The 19,058-nt window shown below is 50.7% G+C and overlaps 1 protein-coding gene across 6 annotated transcripts in view; it reads left to right on the top strand.

Annotated features, from left to right (window-relative positions):
- The window catches only part of LOC116948891 (erbin), a 119,135-nt gene that overhangs the window by 53,732 nt on the left and 46,345 nt on the right, over window positions 1–19,058 (top strand). For all 6 annotated transcript variants that reach the window (XM_032966117.2, XM_032966113.2, XM_032966116.2 and 3 more), the window contains 3 exons: window positions 9,443–9,521; window positions 10,552–10,641; window positions 13,068–13,124. In XM_032966117.2, coding sequence (XP_032822008.2) covers window positions 9,443–9,521; window positions 10,552–10,641; window positions 13,068–13,124 — 226 coding nt within the window. The remainder of the gene's footprint in view (window positions 1–9,442; window positions 9,522–10,551; window positions 10,642–13,067; window positions 13,125–19,058) is intronic.

The following is a 19,058-nucleotide window of genomic DNA, read 5'->3' as shown; positions in this document are numbered from 1 at the left end:
CCCTCACTGCCGCCCTCACCCCCCACCCCCTCCCGCCCTCCCCCCCCCCATTGAACGACTCTTATTTCTGCCTCGACTGAAGAGCAACCCAGGGGAGTGTAGCACCACGGACGTTGTTCGTCCCCGTTCACCCAAGGCTTAAAAAATGGGAGGAAGGGATGACCCGGTCTTGGATAATTAAAAAAACCACACACGGTTACTTCACCACACGTGTACACTTAGGCTACATATAAACGTCTTTAATTGTTACACTAAGTAGAGTGTGGGCGAAGATGTCGAATGTGTCATCGTCTATTTTTATTGCATCTCAAAGTCACTCGTTTTACTTGCCGGACGTGTTTTAGTCACTCACCCTCCCGACGAGTGAGAAATAAATAATAGCTAAGCTAACGTAAAGATATATACTGTATGTATATATGTCCATATATATAAAAGGCAAAGTTGTGAATGTGTCTGTTCAAAATGTTTAACGTATTTCCCGACATCCAACAAACTTGAAATTTTGCCATGTGTGTACTTTCCAGACTGTACACCATGCAAAAATTATAAAAATAGTTTTTTTTTGGGGTGGGGGGGGAGCTCAATAATGCATATTTTTTTTGCACGGCAAGTGAGCTGTGACGTCAAATCTGTCATGTGACCCGCGCATGTGGAAGCGTAACGCAGTGTAGTGGTTAGCGCGCCGCGCTACAAACCCGGCGACCCGAGTTCGATTCCCGCTCACGGCCACCACCGGTGACGATTATTTTTACCGGTCCTGGGCCTCCCCTAGGTCGACTCAGCATCAAACAAGTAACTCCTCTGCTGTGTGAACATCGCCACTGGGGAGACAAAGGCGGCGGGCGTGGTGAATCCAAGTCCCGGGCGAAGCCGGGTAGTACAGCTAGTACATATATATGGTGGAGCGGTGGTGCAGTGGTTAACATGCTGCGCTACGAACCCGGTGGCACGAGTTGTATTCCCGTTCGCGTCCAACATCGGTGAAGATTATCTGAACAGGTCCTGGGCCTTCCCGACGTCGACTCGGCCTCAAATGAGTACCTCTTGCGATGTGTGAACATCGGCATTTGGGAGACAAAGGCGGAAGTGCGTGGTGCTGGCCACCCTGGCGGTTATAGGTTTCCGGCCTTCATAGAGGTGCCCGCTAACAGCACTTGCCCAAACAGCCTGTTGAAAGCACACTGCAAAGGAGGCATGACCAGAGGTAGAATGATTTATTGTAACCAAAAATAAATATTACATATTTGGCTTAGTATGCATACCATACCTTTGTTAATTAATAACCATTTTTAAACACATTTGATTGGTAAGCACAAAGGGTATATGGCAGATGTTTTGTTTTTGCCTTTTTATATATATTTCGCAAGCACGATTAATCCGCTGACCAGATAATCCACGCACGGATGGTCGACAGTTATAACGTCTCACTTTGCAGGTGCTTCGTCTAGCTGGGCAGCAGTTGGGTGGGTGCGCGCGAGTGAGCGCGTGTGTGTGTGTGTGTGCGACGCGCCCCCCCCCCCCCCGGCCTCGACCCTGTGTGATGTTTAACATCCCGGTGGGGTCATGCCCGGGCACACCGACAGAGCCGACGGCTCGGGTGACGAGTGCGAGAATCACGGCCCCAAGCCCCCCGCCCGGGGTACCCGGCACTGGAAGCGCCGCGGATGAAAGCGGCGATCGCCTCGACTCCGGCACCTTGCCGCCCTTTAAAAGCCGCTCTGTAGTTTGCCGGAGCAGTCGCTTTTGTTTTAAATAGTTTCCGGGTTTGTCAGCGTAAGTGGGGGGTATTATTTTTTCGCTCCCAACATTTTGTGCTCGCGTGTGTGTGTGTGTGTAGCGCCCAACGTCGGTGGCGAATATCTGAACCGGTCCTGGGCCTCCCCTAGGTCGACTCGGCCTCTAATGAGTGCCTGTTGCGGTGTGTAAACATCGCCACTGGTGGCCGGGCGTGGTGCTTGCCGTCCACCCCCTCGTGTGCCGTTCCGGCCTTCATAGGTGCTCGCTAACAGCACTTGCCCCAACAGTCTGTTAAGCCTATACGGGGGATCTTTGTTAAAATAAAAAAATTGAATGGCATTGAGCCTGTTTTAAATTTTCTTGGGTGTGGACGGAATTTTTTTTCCAGTGATTTGAGGTATGGACTGCAAAAGTCCGTAGCTCGGTTTTATATATACACGCACACATGCAAACATGAAGACAAAGACCCTTTGTCATGTAAAACAGACTGTAGGGACAAGTGCTGTAAGCGAGCACCTGTTATAGGGCCCGAACCACACCTGGCTGCCTGGCTGCCTTCATCTCCCCCGCACTGATTGGTTGTACGTTTACACGACCTGTTCGTTTAATCCCGAGTTCACCCCAGGTGGGCTCAGAACAGATCCTCGCACCATCTGCCCACTCGTGTTCTCCACGGCAGGAAATTGAACCCGGGTTGCAGGGTTCAGAGAGCAGTGTGCAAAGCCCTACGCTACTGCTCACTCAGAGGAAAAAAAGAAACACGTTTCCTCCGTATAGTCTTAACAGACTTGGGGCAAGTGCTGTTGACGAGCGCCGAATGAAGGTCAGTGGCACACGAGAGGCGGTGGATGGCCAGCATCAAGCCCAGCCACATGTCTCCTCAGTGCTGATGTTTTACACACTCAACGTGGTACTCATTTGAGGCTGAGTCGAGCTAGAGGACACCTGAGACCGATTCAAGTATTCGTCACTTTTATTGGTCGTGAGCAGGAATTTGAACTCTGGTTGCTGGGTTCGTGGCGCAGAGCGGGGTCGCCACTGCGCCACCACTCTCCACACAGCGCACGCAACCACATACACACAGACGTACGGGAACAGTGTAGACGTTGGATAGTTAAGCATGGAAATGCATTTTCTTCTTGTACCAAATTAGAAACTCGTTTTCGCTTCTTCAACATGTTCTTTTTTATTGCTCTAAGGACTTGTCGTTGCGCGTGCTGCAAATGGGTGGCCTGAAAGATTCGGCGTGTGTTCACCGAGCATCACCGTCAAAAAGATGTGGCTGGGTTTAATGCAGGATGGAAAGGCCACATAAATAATATAAGACGACCCGGCTAGGGGCGTAGCTTGCTTTGGTTTGTAGGACAGGTCGAGATGTCGTTCAAATCCTGTCCAGTATTGACTCGGCCAAATCGTCACACATCAGCATTGTACATTATCATCTGTTAATCGTAATCGTTTTCCATTATCATCATCGTTCATTATTCTTTGTCGTCATCAATCACATTTTTATCATGATCCTTTATACACATTCATCAGCATCTTGCATTACCATCGATTAATCATCACAATTATCCATTCGTCTCAGCATTCAGCATCGTTATAACTGCCGCCACTGCCAACGTGCTTTGGGCTGCGTAACAGAGCTGCTTGGCTCAACGGTCCTCACCACAGCTGAAAAAACATAGTCCGAATTTCTCCTCCACTCCCTTAACATGCGGGATGTCTACTGCAGTGCGTGTGGCATTGGCGTGGCACCCAGATGTCGGCGACAAAGGGAAAGCCCTCGAGCCAGATGGCGGCGGTGAGACTATGAGAGGGGTCCTGCATGGACGTGTTGACTGTGAAGCCGAAGGAGACGTACAGCCAGATGGCAGTGGGTGATGATACCTTGGAGGCCAGGCGTCGGAACTGTGCAACGGCTGAGAGACCTAGCAGGAGGAAGGAAGCGATGGCGCGGTGTGGCGCACCAGTGTCATCGGCAGCGATGACCTTTTGACCCTTACCGGCGTGCTTTTCGGCACGCGGTTCGAACCAAAAGCGCAGCACAGCCACGAGAACCGACGCGGCGGTCTTCCAGGAATGTTTTTGCGGTAATTTGAGTTGAGTAATGCCACGCTGACGTAAGAGATTTAAACAATTCGCCCTCAATCCCCTGTACGCGACGGTGAAATTAAACGTGGCCTGGGTCACCCGCGCGATGGTTTTTTTTCTTTGCGGCGTCGTCTTTCTTAGGGCAGCAGATGCAGCACGGATAACTGCTTCTCCCCCCAACCTCCCTCCCACCACCCACCCTCTCCAGGGGGCATGAGAGATGGGTGGTCGTCTCATGAAAACAGCCCCTGCTGTTGTCGCTTCTGTTCCCTCGGTTTTAGTTTTTATTTGAAACTGTTAATGGTTGCAGGAGGTGTGGCGGCTAAGATAATAACGTTAAACGTTATCTCGCCCGACGAGTAAAACTGGGAGCGAGGACAACGCTGGGCTTCGTTTGCTTGCGCGTTGTTTGAAAGCTTTTATCACAAGTTGTGTTTGTCGTTTTTTTTTTGGGGGGTCTTTTCACCACTCAATTCTATCCCGATTGTGCTCTCGGCACCGACGTCAAAACACAACGCATCCTCCAGTCTGATGATCCTGCTGCGAGAAATCCTGACGGAGGTTGACATTATTGATTGAGATTACATAATTAACGCATTGGACGTGAGAACCCGGCCACTTTAACGGGTGGTCGAGCGGGTATTTGAACCAGCACTCTCTATCTCAACATTTTCGGCTCAAGAGCTCCGTGTGCGACACAGCCATTATGGACCGCCAGTGCCATCCAGAGGTCAAACAAACACGTGGTATGGCTTTTGTCATTCACTTTCGTTAAGGGAATTGGCTTGGAACAAGATGTCAGAAAATCATAAAAATCTGTTGGTAGCTAATCCCACTGAAGCAAAATTCGAATCACTATAGCTTTGGGGGGGAGTCTTCGACCAGCGGTGGATTGATATTGGCTGATAGAAGCTGAAACAACGATCTGTTTAGCCACCGAAAATTTCAATAAAATCACGTTTTTAATCCACCAGCCTTTCGGCCTTCTGCACTTTAGTGTTTTCAGCAGAAGTTTGTTTAAAACATAACAAAAACCCTTGTCCAGCAGAGTGTGTACCCGTTAATCTATCGATGCCGTGGTTTCCTCGTGTTATAGGCAAGAGCCCTTTATGTTCATGTCCACAACCGGCTTGCCTCGGATCGTTAATAGGCCTGGGGTGGGGGGGAGTGTGTTATGCAGCAGAGGGAAAAGATGGATTGGTGGGTGGGCGAGTAGAGTAAGTGATCGAGTGAGTGAACGAGTCAGTGACTGGCTGAGTGAGTGAGTGACCAGGTGAGTGAGCGAGTGAATGAGCTGATGAGCAAGTGAATGGGCGCGGCCAGCGAGTGAGGGAACAAGTGAGTAAGTGATTGAGCGAGCTAGCTGAGTGTGTGTGGATGGAATGCCATCAGCTGCGGCTGACTCGTGTGCATTTATAACATTCATTCCCCACTGATCTCTTGTGCCACGAGTGTTGCTGAAAGTAGACGGTGCCCCTTTTAGCGGCTCCCTGGCTCACACTCTGAACGCCTGACTGCACACACGGGGCCTGACTGACCCGATTGCTTTGTACTCCGGGGATTCCTAGAATTTAGTCAGGGTGCCCAAGACTCAAGAGGCTCAGCGATGCAGAGAGCTGTATTGCAGTGGTTCTCAACCTCCCTGCTTTGATGGACATCGCCGTCAAGACTACTGGACACAATACACAGACAGTATGATCATTCTTGTTGAAATAAACTAAACAACTGTTTTATTTTACCAGGTAAGGCCCACTGAGCTGTATAGCTCTTTTTCAAAAGCGACCTGGCCACAAATTATAGCTCAATGGAAGTGGGCTTATACGTGGACATTTCTTGCAGCCATACACTCTAAATGCATGTTGATTGTAAATGTGGAGGGAAAAGCTGGAGGACCTGGAGAAAAATCCACACGACCACGGGGAGAACATGCAAACTCCAAATATATAACGGGGGTCGGGATCGAACCCACGTACTCCTGCATACCAGGCGAAGTAGTTAACATCTCGCCACTGTGGCGCGCGCCCCAAGTCATCTGGCCATGTCCCGCTTCGCATCTTGCTCCTGCGCATGAGCGTCATACTCGCGGTCACGTTTCCTCCTTTGGCTGCCCTTCCAGTCCTGCCCATTGGCCACCATCATCAGCATCTCATCATCATTTCTACCCTCGACATGGCCTGCCCGCGGCCATTCACTTTCGCTAGCAGTCCATTATTATTACTACTACGGGCGTTAATGCATGCGCAAACACTCCATTTATTTACCTATGCTAACGAGCGAGGCTGGCCAATGAATGCTGGCGAGTGTACTCCTCTGCCCATGAGAGATCATTAGCCGGCCGGTCCGGTTGGTAAACTGGTGGAGATCGTACCCCCCCCCCCCCGCGCTTTGAAACGCCGCGCGCACCTGGTGCCGAGCAGCGAAATTAATGGGTGGAGGTTGGGCCCTGCGCGTGCATCTGTGCGAGTCTGCGTGTGCGTGAGTCTGCGTGTGCGTGACGGAGAGGTAAGTGTGTGTTTGTGTGCGAGTTGAGTGTGTGCTTCAGGCGTGGTGCTGGCCACCCACCTCCTCGTGTTGTACCGTGCTGGCCTTTGTTGCTTGCAAACAACAATTGCCCCAACAGTCTGTTATGGCTAAATGGGAGATCTTTGTCTTTTTGCTTGACTGATGGTAAGGCATTGGTAGTGCAGTGTTTAGCATGCTGCCCTACAAACCTGGTGACTCGACTTCAGTTCCTGCTCACGGCCAACAGCAGTGACGATTATCTTAACTGGTCCTGGGCCCTCCCCTAGGTTTGTAAATATCGCCACTTGGGAGACAAAGGCAGCCGAGGCGTGGTGCTGGCCACCCCCCCACCCCCTTATGTGCCGCGCCAGCAGGACTTGCCCCAACAGTCTGTTAAAGGCCATATGGGTGATCTTTGTCTTTGTGCTTGACTGAGCATACCTGTGCGTGTGGGGGAGCGGCAGTGTAGTGGTTAGTAGTGAACTGCCGAGCTTGCAGGCGTAGGCCCTCCACGTACGACCCGATGTCCCAGATTAAGGCCACTGCCATCCCACGATGCACAAAGCAGCCAGCGAGAACCCCGTTGCCACGTAACGATGTCGAGTGTTGAAACGGGAGCGTGTGTGTGTGCATGTGTGTTGCATCTACTTATCTCCGCTCTCGGCTGGTTTGTCACGCTGCGCCGAAAACTTAATTTTCCTGTTCACCCCATGGCCACCTTTGTCTGGAACGATGAGTCTCGTAAGCGACCTGAAAGCCCGGGACAGGCATCGCTTGGGAGCAGTTATTTCCATTATAATAACACTGTTTAGCCGGGCATGTCTACCGAGCCTCAGGACTCTCGTTCAAGAGGGTCCTGCTAGGATTTTTCACAGGAGGAAGTCTTTTCTTTGACCTGAGAGCTGCTTGCTCGGTTCGGTTTGAGTCATGGCCACCTCCGATTTAGCACGGTTGGCTACGTACGGTGCAAAAGAAGTTCAACATACGTACATGACGAGTCGTATCGAGATGTCTGCTGTTATGTGTCACAATGGCCATGAAAGCCTCGCTCGGTCTCAAAAGAGCTTTTAGATTATTTAGATTATTTGGCTGCTTATAAATGTCCACGTGATAAGCAACATCGTTGAACTGTCATTTGTGGCCAGGTCACGTCTGAAAAATAAGTTAATAGCGCAGTGAGCTTTATCTGGTAAGATAAAAATAGTTTAGTTTTATTTGTATATTTTATTAAGTGATTGGTTTACCTTTCCTACACTTTGTACTCGTGTCGTGTTTTCGCACTGTTTGTTGTTGTAACGTTCTGACCCGCCCCTACTGTACGTCTGTGAAAAAGAGCTTAATAGCTCATCGCAGTCCTCCATTATAAATGCAGATTTTGAATCTTGACATTTTCAGGAGGCTCCTGCTAAGCTTTCATAATAGCGGGGGGGGGGGGGGGGCGATGTTGCTGTGCCTAATCCCAATTCGGTAACGTGCGAGAAAATCTTCTTCAACTTAGGCAAGTTTGGACCGTGAATACTTTAAAGAGAGCAGCAGATGCTTGGGGATACTGTTTTGGGGCAGAGCTTGGGGACCCACTGCGTGTGGCTACCGTGCAGCAGCAGCAGCAGCTGGCGGAGGGTGGAATGCAAGTGTCAGAGCGTGGTGCCTTCTGAATCGGGTTTGGTCGCGATGACACCTTGATCTGGATTTACCCAGGAAAGCTTCGCACCATTTTTTCAATAGGGGAAGGGGTTGGGAGGGTGTCCAGCTTTATCGGGATGCTTAGTTGGCTTCCTGTGGTGATGGAAACCGGGAGACCCAGAGTGCCCAGTTTCCTGCCACTTATTATACAATGCATAGCGACATCGTATTCAATATAATATGCATTATTTCGGTGAAAATAATTAAAGAATCGTTGCACACACAAAGATGCTTGTCGCTGCCAAAACAGTCGTAATATTCAGCAAAATAACATTTTAAGGCCATAGGCTTCAGGATAGCTCGAGCATGTGACATGAGGCAACTCGGCAGCATCTGTTGAACAGGTCACACGCAGCTGATGGGGCTCTGAGAAGTTGAAACCGCTGCAGCGTTTTTGCTGCTTCAACAAATGCGGGCTGGAACATGTTGGTCCAGAAGGTTGTGGGGACGATGAGCCGTGATGGGCTTATGTCGTTTTACGTTTTGGCAACGGTGGCGAGTTGACCGTGACGTCCTCCCGACGTTGTCCGACATCAGAGATTTCGTCGCGAGATCTCCGCCGTCCTCTAGCGAAGAGGGCGAGCCGCAGCGACGTGTCCCCACTCAGAGGGCCGGCCTCGATCGCTCCTCAAGAATTTCTTGCGGCTCGTTCCCGTGGGGAGTCGTGGCCGGGTTTTTCCGGGATGCGTCGGCTGCTCGGAATAAAACGAGGAGCAGACGCCCGACCCTAAATAATTCAGTCGCGTCATCTTCAGCGGAAGATTCTGCTTTGAGCTGAAAGCTCTTTCTACGCTCCGAGTCATAGCGGGGGGTGGAATACCCATGAGCTCGGCAACTCGCTCGCCCCTCTCGTCCCTCACTCCACTCCCCTCCAGTAATCAAGGCTTTCTGTCAAAGCCCGCGGTCAACCTTTGCTCATTGAGGTCACTCCTCTGCTGCTGCTTACTACCCCTCTTTCCTCCTACTCACCATTTGGAACTCTATTTATCAAACTCCATGATGTCAGCTAACTGCCCTTTTTCACATCTAGACTCTTCTACGTATGACTGATCCCTCTAATGCACTCATCATCATCGGACATGATCAGTCCACTTCTGGACGAATACCTCCTTGGTCCTGCGGTGGACAATCCCCTCGGTTGCGTTAATTTCTTTGGCTGCCCCTGCCGTCGTAACGTCTCGACCAGCGGCCATCGTCGCCTCTGACTTGCGTTGCTCTTCAACTGCGTTACCTGCCGCTTTATCTAAGTTGCTGATTCCCAGCGCTGGTGAAAAATGCACTGATGTCACTTTTTTTTTTTAAATCACGGTTCCTGAGCGCACGCCCCAAAAAATACCCACGCGCCAATCGGCCAGCAACAAAGCATCGCCGTACTGAGGTGTAATCGCTAACCGTGGATGTCGTCGTCTTTCCTTCCCCCGCGTAGGAATACAAGAGATTCCGGAGAACATCAAATCCTGCAAGCTGCTCACGATGCTCGAAGCTAGCGTCAACCCGATATCCAAGTACGCGCTCGGGGGCCCCCTTCCCCTTCTCTCTCCCTCTCTTCTCCTCCCCTCTCCCCCATCACCGTCCTTTAATTGCACGCGGAATTCCGGTGATCGTGGGAGCACTGGTTGGCATTCCGCTCTGATAAAGCATGGTGGTCTCTTTTTCTCTTAGCCCGGGGCTGCTTATTTGCGTGCATTTTTTGTCGCCAAACAGCGTTGCCGTTTCTAACCAAAGCAGCAGCACGCCGCGTCGTGTTACCCCCTGCCTGGCCGGTGTCCTTAAAATGTATTGTGTTGTGACGATTCGGATTAGTTAACGCCTTCAAATTATTTTTTATATTACCGCCTCTGAATTTCCATTGTCAAGCAGCGTTATGAGAAGGGAAATGGGTGGAGGAGGGAATACAGTCCGGGGATACAGTGAATTAGTTTTTTTTGTTTGTTTACACAGCGGCGCCTTTTACAAACAGATAATCTTGGCTGCGGAGACAAAATCTCTGCATCAACATCTCAACAAAAGTCCCCATACTTTCAAGCACTAAGCTTGGCCTTTCTAAATGCGCATAATTAGGGTTGTGATGGCTCCACGCGAGTGATCCGATGCGATCCTACGTCGCAATTTCACGTTGCACCCGTGCTTGGTATATATCGACAAGATCAGAGCTCATTCCCTTTGGTCCACCAGAAATTGACCCGGCACCGTCCATCAACTAGGTCTATCAGTTGACTTAATTCTGATCGGCTACTTTTTTTTTCCGTCGTCAATTACTCGGGCATTCTTAAAAAATAGCGGTCGCCCCCACATCCTACCTCCCGAAGGCAGGAAACCCCCTACACGCCACGCTGATTTTGTCTGACATCACCGGATCCCGCCCGTCACCTCCCGTCCAGCGGCACGCATGGGGAAACAGATGCGAGACTTTTATCCCCCCCACTATTTTCACGTTATCCGTTGCGATGCGCGTTCTGTCATGGTAAACGCGCGTGACGCTGGTGCCCCCCTCCTACTCCCACCCCCCCCACCCACCCCCTGTTTACGGCACAGGCTGCCTGAGGGAGCCACTCAGCTCACCTGCCTGACGGAGTTGTACCTGAACGACGCCTTCCTGGAGGCCCTACCAGCCACCATGGGCAGGTGAGCAGCTGTTGTCGCTAAACGTGGAGGCGTTCATAAAAGGCATTTTGTAAACCTGGGTTGGTAGTGGTGCACAAGCACACATACCAAAAACACTCAACATGTTCCTAAATAACACTCTGTGGCCTTAAAAGAAGAACTTATTTATAAATGTTGACGTTTTGGGCAGTGGCCCTTGTTCGTAGCAAATTTTAAAAAAATGATGACGCACGATGATTCAGGTGCCATGAAGACGGACCATTGTGCAAAACGTCGCCTATCGTGTACTTTTTGCTTTTCAGGCCAGAGTGCCATTGACGAACGTGAGTTTCTATGGTTACCACCGTCGCGCCATTCAACGTCTTGGGAATGTCTACTTGTGCCATTCTGTGGCCACCAACGGGCTTGATGACGGCGAGTCAGTGTGGGCATTTTTAAACAGGAGAGCGAGCGAGACGAGAGCGTTGTCGTGGCGCGATGTGCACGCGCGTGTGTGTGCACGCGCGTGTGTGTGTGTGTGTGCACGCCCACCGCCGCTGCCTGTGGGGTCGGAGCGCCGAACCCGGCGCTGCCGCGGTTCAATTAGCGAGGGTCCTCGTCGCACAGCGCGCAGACGGGGAGACGGTCTTCCCGGCCCGCTCGCGCGTCTGGAAAGCCGTCTCGTGGTAGCTTTGCCTCGCACCGCAATGCCCTCCTCCATTCCTGCACGGCCGGCGGTTAAGGTTCGGAAAGGAAATAAACATCGATTTGTGATTTGATTGATGAAGGAGCCGGAGCCCTCTCCGCCACGTCGCCTCGGAGGGTGAACACGGTTTGTGACCGTACTTCGTCACGCCGGTCAATGTGGTGTTAGAAGTGGATTTTTTTTTGTTTGTTTCATGACAGGAAACCGATTGCCAGAGTCGAATGTGGCTTTTTACTCTTTTTTTTTGGAATTCCCCAATTAATTCCCGAGCGTCACTAGGCCCCGTGCGATTTATATAACCATGGAACGGACGTTTCACGGAGTGGCCTTTACAAAATATTTTTAGTAAATATCGGTTGTGATGACCTCGGTGTTGTCAAAATACATTTTTTTATTCGTTATATTCGTTTTTTAAAAGCACTTTGCGGAATTTGATATCTTGCCTCTGTTTTTTATCTACTTGCCATAAATACAGAAAAGCAGCTGTGTTCTTTTCTCGCAGCTATCCCTACGGTAGAATGATCCAGAATTAGAATTGTTCCAGTTACATTTAGCCTTGTGTAGGAATAGCACTGGTACATTGAGCAACATAACAGCAGGCGTCTGAATCCTGATGACATGAGTTCAAATTCCAGTCATGGTCAATATCATCTTCTTTATCCAGACCCCCTATTAGCGATGTCATTCTTGTAATCATCGTAATGCAGTAGGAACGGTAAAGAGGAAGGCCGAGAAATAATTGGACAGACGAGGACCATCAACAAATGATCGAAAAGGTAATTTGTATAAGGTGGAATGACATGGCCCAAATTGGCCGAAGATCGGAAATTCTGGCTAGGTCCGGGAGGTAATTAATGGTACGAAAGGAATGTAATTTAATTTGGAGATCCGCGCAAAATTTCCGCCGTTAAATCGACTGTGTTTAAATGAATGACGGACCTTCGCAATGCGAGCTTTGTGCTATTATTTCTATGTTAACAAAGTCACAGTTGCTGAGCACGGGCCCCAAAGGCCTATAACACAAAGTGGTCATCAACAGAGGGCACTTGTGATAAAAGATTAGGTAATGAATCATGTGTTTATGGCAATGAGCAAGGTTATCGCAACTTGGCAAAATAGTCGAGGGGGGAGGAATTCCAAATCCAGAAAGCAGAGAAGCACTGCTTGTAACAGCAACTTATCACCCTGCAAGACGATTCTTGAATCGAGCGAGAATATTGTAACTTCGGAACTCTCCGCATCGCCTCATTTCCCCGAGTCGAGCAGCGTGCGGAAAGAAGAAGAAGGAGGAAGATACATCTTGTTGTGTCCACTGATGTGGTAGCTGAACAGAGTGTGATGAGAGGAAACCACCTGTCTGGTCACTCCACTTAGGCCATGCCACTTGTGGAGGTATCAAAGCGTAAAGTCCTTCAGCACGACAAAGCACGGTAATAGCAATAAGAGAACGACATGGAAGCAACGTGTCGATATTTAAAGTAATTTTTAGTTTTTAACTTTACATCTTGTCTTGTATTTTAACTGTGATCCTCATAAACATGTTTTTGTTAGTTTCAATGTTAGGTTAGTAACACTTAGTCCGTGCTCTCTCCATTTGCCTGGGTGAACAGTGGGCTTCATTTTTTTCCCCCCCCCCACAGCTGGCTCAACAACTTTAAGAAACTAAAACGGCACCCACAGTGTTGCGTTGCCCGTCTCTCCCCTGCCGGCATGTCACCGCCGCCGCGGTTGTGTTGCCCCGCTTGTGCCTGTGCGTGCGCAGGCTGACGAAGCTGCGCGTGCTGGAGCTGCGTGAGAACCACCTGCGCACGCTGCCTCGGTGAGCGACGCTTTTTTATCGAAACGTCCTCTGCAAAAACGCTCGACTCTCCCGTCGCCTTTTGTTGTTGTTTTCCACCCCCCCCGTCTCCCCCTCAACGAGCCCCACATTAATCTGCGTTATGAGCATCGGCGCCAGGGTCTCTGACGTCAGCGAGCGTGCGCGAGAGGGGGAGAGAGAGGGCAGCTGCTCCTGCAATGAATCGATCGGTCTAGCCGGCTGCGTAGGAGTTTACAGCGACGACGATTATGATGACGATGTGCTGCTTATGTTGCTGCTGTCGCTGCGTATGATGATGATGACCCTGCGCAATCCAGTTCTCACAGCGTGTGGGGAGCGGGAGCGTAGACGCGCTGCATCTCAGTTCCAGTCACGCAGATTTTATTTCTTGTTCGTTAAGCACATCGGGGATGCTGCCGTGGGGTCATTGTCAGCAGCGCACTGGACTTGCAATACAGAGGTCGCCACTTAGATTCCACCTCCCGACGTGGCAGTTGAAACAACGGTGCAAGTTTCTTAAATCCCCTCCCCCGCTACCTCTGTCTACCCAGCAGTGTGAATTGCTTCACCACAGTCCATAGTCGGGTCGTGTGTCGTGGGGGTTAAGTGTGGCTACTCCCTCCTCTTGCAAGACATCTGGCTGGTGCCAAAAATCCCTTTCCCGAGGGGGCTCTCTCTCGATCTCGCTCGAGTGGGAGGGCCCTTCCTCGAGCGTTGGCGTGAGCGGGACAGTTGCAGGGGCTGCACTTGCACCTCTGCCCTCCTCTAAAGCGCGTCGGTTGGAAATGAGTCGTCCCCTTCGCGGGCTGACACGCGCGTTCGCGAGCGATCCCAGTCGCTCGCTTCCCCGACGAGGTCAGGAAGCGAGGGCCTTTGATTCTCTCCTCCCGTGACACGTCGGGCGCTTGAAGTGTTACAGGGGGGAGGGGGGGGGGTGCGTGTGACGCCACGGCAGGTGCACAATTTAAATGATTAATTAACGAGGCAGGCGGAGGATGTCGACGACGCGTTTCTCATGCGAGGTGTCTTTTTCATCTCGACCTGCGGGGTGGGGGGGCGGGATATTTGTGAAACAAGAAAGCTTCAGAGCGGTCGCTATCAAAGCAGCGCTGTCGCACGCCCAACCTCCGTAGCTAATCGGCGTGGAACCTGGCTTCGCGTGCCCACTGCGGTCTCCAAGCATCCCAGAAAAAAATATTGGGTTGGTCATTATGCCGATAAAGAGAGTTCAACAGCATTGGTTCAAGCAGGCCTGACAGCCTGATGAGACACTGAACGTGAAAAAAAAACGGGTCAGAGTTCGCTAGCGTTAGAACCGATAACTCCTGGTTTGGTACACCCCAAGAAGGCCGTGCTCCTGATGGGATGTGTGTGAAACATATTTTGGTTGTTCGGAGGAGGAGGTTGTCTGCCTCTTTCTCTTGTTACTTATATTCTCCACAAAGGACGCAAATGATTACTTTCGATTAAGCCCCGGTCATTACAAACCCAACCCGGATGCAAATTATTTGCAATGCGGGTTGGGTTTGTATTGCGGTTAGGGTGGGGGGGGGAGGTGGTGAATCATGACCTGTGTGTGTGGTCAATGGGGTTTCCCCACACGATCTCCATGCAAAAAAAAGCGGGAGGGGTGTTAAGGTTATCCTTTGCCCCCCACACATTTATTCAGGTTCATTGCTGGTCACATCCCTTTTCCTCATCCATCCACACTTTATTTATTTCAAACCATCAAAGCACAAACCTTGTCTGCTGCGAGCGCTGGCCGTGACGGAGCTGCCGTCGCGAGTAATCTTAAGAGGGATTCGGCGCTGGCAAACTCTGGACCGGCTTCGTCATTCGGTGTCTCATCAACAGTTCCAGGCTCGCTTGAAGCAACGCTGAAGTGCCGATGTTTGTTTTGTAGGCGGGAACGCTTTGCGTTCGACGTGGGTCCAAGTTCGACGCACAGTTTTACAATGCGTGACACAATAATCACGAGCGTCGTTGTGGAGGATTATAAATAAGCAGAGAGGTGTGTGGAACAGCACAATTAAGCACTGCCATCTGTAAATCTGTTTTCTCTCTTTCTGCCTTGTTGCGAGCGAGCGGACTCACCCTTATTTGTTTGACCTTCAAGTGGCACGGAGCCTAGCACAAGCGCCTTGGTGATGGTGGTTGTTATTTGTTTGCGTGTTTACGTTTCCAATTACTTTGTTGCTGTGCACACAGCTTAGCCTGATTGCCTCATTAACGGCCTGCTCCTCATTTAGGTTTAATTGTTCCCACACTACAAAGCACGGTTGTGTAACCAGATTACGCTTCCGCCATGGTCTATTATAAATAGCCATGATGAAGCCAGGTGACAGGGGGGTGGTTCAGGGGTCGGCGCTACTGAAGAGAGCCTCGATTCGAGTTTTTTTGTTTGGTTTAGTCAGCGTCGGCAGACTCCATGGTCGGGAATTTTCCGTACGCGCTAGCATCTTCGCCACCACAGAAAATGTACCGCAGGGAGGTGGGGCTCTCTGCCGGTAGTGGCTTTGGGGGTCATATCCGGGTTCAGCCGCCCGCGATTAAAGCCGGTTCTCTCGGGTGGAAAGTCGCGGGTCTCTTGGCCCGCTCATCAGTGACTGCGCAAAGGAAATATCTGTTAGACAATGTTGGGGGGTTTTATTCGTCTGTGAAGTCGTTAATTTTACTGGATATGGTCAAATACCTGTCTGAGAGAAGTAAATGTTTATTTTACTGCTGTGCCGTGAGCGTTGTTCTCCAGCAGGGGCGAGTAGAAAATTGGCAGAACCTCTGGTGCGTGGATTAAAGAAAATGTCACTTGAAGCGAACTCCAGAGTCATTTTGTAATTCGTGCGAGCCATTGTCGAGCACACTGGAAGTGATGCACTTGTGACTGTAAGACTTAATTTTATTGGCGCGTCTGTTCATGCAAATCAATCAGAATAAAACTAGGAATCAAAAGAGACCAAGTAACATGCATGGGTGAGGGGAAGCAACTCGCAATTGGAAGGTTGAGAATTTACATCCCAATCGGGTAATTGATTAGGCCTATCATCCCTACAGCATCAATAAAAATAGGTATCACGTTGTGGCGAAGGCAACAATCGTTTTCTTATGGGTAAACTAAAACTCGCCATAGGAATGTGGAATTTCCACCACTAGTTTTGCTGCCTTTTCCAAGCAGATATCAAAGTCTTGATTGACATTTGCAGGAATGTATATTCTCGTGCAATTTGTACATCTTTGCTATATCTATACATTTTATTTCTTACCTTTTTTCCTTAACTCTTTTCTATCTTACTCTGATATAATTTCTTGTATTTTTGTTGATGTAACTTGCTGACCCGCCCCTACCTGACCTCTGTGATAATGAGCTTCATCGCTCGTAAGATTCCTCCACTATAAAGAAATATTCTGATTCCGCGTTTTTTTATGGCTATCACTTGCAGGTTAAAACCACCTAACACTCGTTTGTTTCAGCAGAAATTAGTGGCATGTTCTTTATGCTACGCACAGCCGTTGTTCCTCTAATATGAAGTGTGGTCGGGGTGAAAAGTTAGAGGGCAGGGAGGGGTGAACAGTCATCATTAACTCGTTAAAACGTTTAGTATTTGTGCCATTCCTTTGGCACGAGGCCTTAGCCAAGGGTCCCCTGTTTCCTAGATGAGCATCGTGTGCAGTAGCTTCACAGCAGGGGGGGGCAATGCCGCCGTGTGGCTTTATGCGTCGAGGTAAATTCGCGAGTAATTTTCAACCTTGGCAAAATGTTGACGGTGACGCCTGCACACACCCCACATGGCTTCCGCTTTTTCGAACAACCTCGCGCGAGAAAACCAGAGGATGCGTAGGAAAAATCCACGTGACCACGGGGAGAACGTGCAAACTCCAAATATACAGCAGGCGTCGGGGTCTGGATCGAACTCGCGACCTCCTGCAAACCAGGCGAGGGAGTTAACGTCTCGCCACCGTGGCGCCCTGAACGCGCTGTGCCGCGCACTTCCCACGTCGCGAGTTGCAATCCGACTCGTGGCCTGCCCGCTTCTGCGCGCCGATCTCCCCCCCCCCCCCCCCCCCCCCCCCGCGGATGCCGGCACGAGCCGTTCCGTGCCTCCTCGCCGCCGTCACGGTCCACCTGCCCCTGCTGCTTCGTGTTGACATTCCTCTTTTTAATATTTGCGTTAGAGTCGGATTGGAAACGGCTTTGTAAGGAATGGGGGGGGGGGGGCGGTCGGTGGGTGGGGGGGAGGTGACGAGGTTGAGGGTAGCCGGGGGCGAGCGATGGAGGAGATGGAGCGAGAGGGCGGTGCTCCTGTTTCACGTTGTTGCCAAGTTGCCTCTCCCCGGCCGGGAGCGCGTTAATAATGCAACGACGGCCGCTTTAGTTAAGATCGGGCAAGAGTCCTCGTCGTCGCCGAGAGCGGGAGTCTCGTGTTCACGGGAGATCCTCGGGTCAACGCGAAGGCGTTATAAACGGGTCTGTGGTGCGGCAAGGTAAAACACAGGCATCGCCGTCGTGGGCTGCATGTTTGGTTCTAAATTTGGAGGGAAACGACTGGAGGACCCAGAATAAAACTCCACGTGACCACAGGGAGAGAGAGACCACGCAAACTCCAATTGTAAAGGCGTCCGGATCGGGATCGAACCCACGTCCCGTCCTCCTGTATACCAGGCGGGGTAATTAAATGCCGCCAGCACGCTGGTCTCCCTACGCTTCTCTATGGCACTTGTGAGCATTTGGTCCGTTTTTCCTCACCGGCCTTCGTCTTTTCGATCCACCTGCCACGGCAGATAATACGCGGCGATAAAAACGCTCGCTTTTCGTTCCCGTGCGTGGGGAGGGGGGGCTGGGGTACGTTGCTCGTTCCTGAAACGCAATGCACGAAAACGCAAATCGCGTTCAGCGAAGAAGCGAGGAGAGGAGCGACGACGGCTCGGTTGAGGCACCGTGCGACGTCGTCGCCGCACCGGCAAACACAAAGGCACGTCTTCACGATCGGTGGCGGATTTTTGAATCGCAGGGTTTGCGGGAGGTCGGGTTTCAAACGGCCACTACTGTAGATCAAAAGCCAGTTTGATCCGTCGGGTGATGTCCTCAAACACATTCATTCATTTCTCTCTTATGCTTGAGATATTTTTTCTGTTTTTTTTTCCCTTTTACCCGCATGCCTTGTGTTGCGTGTCCCTCATGCTGCTCCACGTGTCTGTGTCACGAGGTAGGTGAATACAGTTCCATTGTGGATGCCTACATTGGCTTGGTGGGCACCACCTTTGGTTAGAGAACAGCTCCCGGAAGAAGCTGTAATAGAACTACTTCTGAGTTTCCCTTGAATAGGCCTGCCCTGTGTACACTGTGGACACAACTTAGATCAGATGAGATTCATGCCGGTCTCTCTGAGCAATTTTTTTTAAATTAAACGTTGATCCTTTGTGCCCTGCAAAGAGTGTCCATAAATGACAACAAAAGTTGAATTTAATCACCTACCACCTACACTTAATTTTACATTGTATATTTGTGATGCAGTCAGAGGACAGTCCGTAGAAGGAGATGTCACAACTACAGAAGAGGTCCTTTCAAATTGCCCTTTTATTCACACCAGAGGAGACCTTTCCTATATCGGCTGTTCCAGACAAATGTTTGTTGCACAGGAGTCCAACTTAATATCCTCATTAATTCTCAATGCTGCAATGTAGGCAAAGTAAATGGGAAAACCAAAACATAACGTCATGTTCGTTCAAATATGATCACATCGTGACCGGGCTGAGGCCGTAAACTCCGCTACACTTGAGAACCCGGTCGAATCACGGGTCACGGAACCTCCGATCCGAACTTGGAATCCCTGTGGCACCGGCGAGGCGCACATCATGACGCGGTGGTGCGAGCCCCCCCCCCGCTCGCCCCCCCCTTGCCACCCCCCTTGCCACCCCAGACGCTCGCAAGTTTCTGTC

The sequence above is a fragment of the Petromyzon marinus genome, chromosome 35, assembly GCF_048934315.1.
Source record: "Petromyzon marinus isolate PM22_M1 ecotype Great Lakes invasive population chromosome 35, UKy_Petmar_22M1.pri1.0, whole genome shotgun sequence".
Classification (NCBI taxonomy): Eukaryota; Metazoa; Chordata; class Hyperoartia; order Petromyzontiformes; family Petromyzontidae; genus Petromyzon; species Petromyzon marinus.
This window is presented reverse-complemented; position numbering and strand designations above follow the sequence as displayed.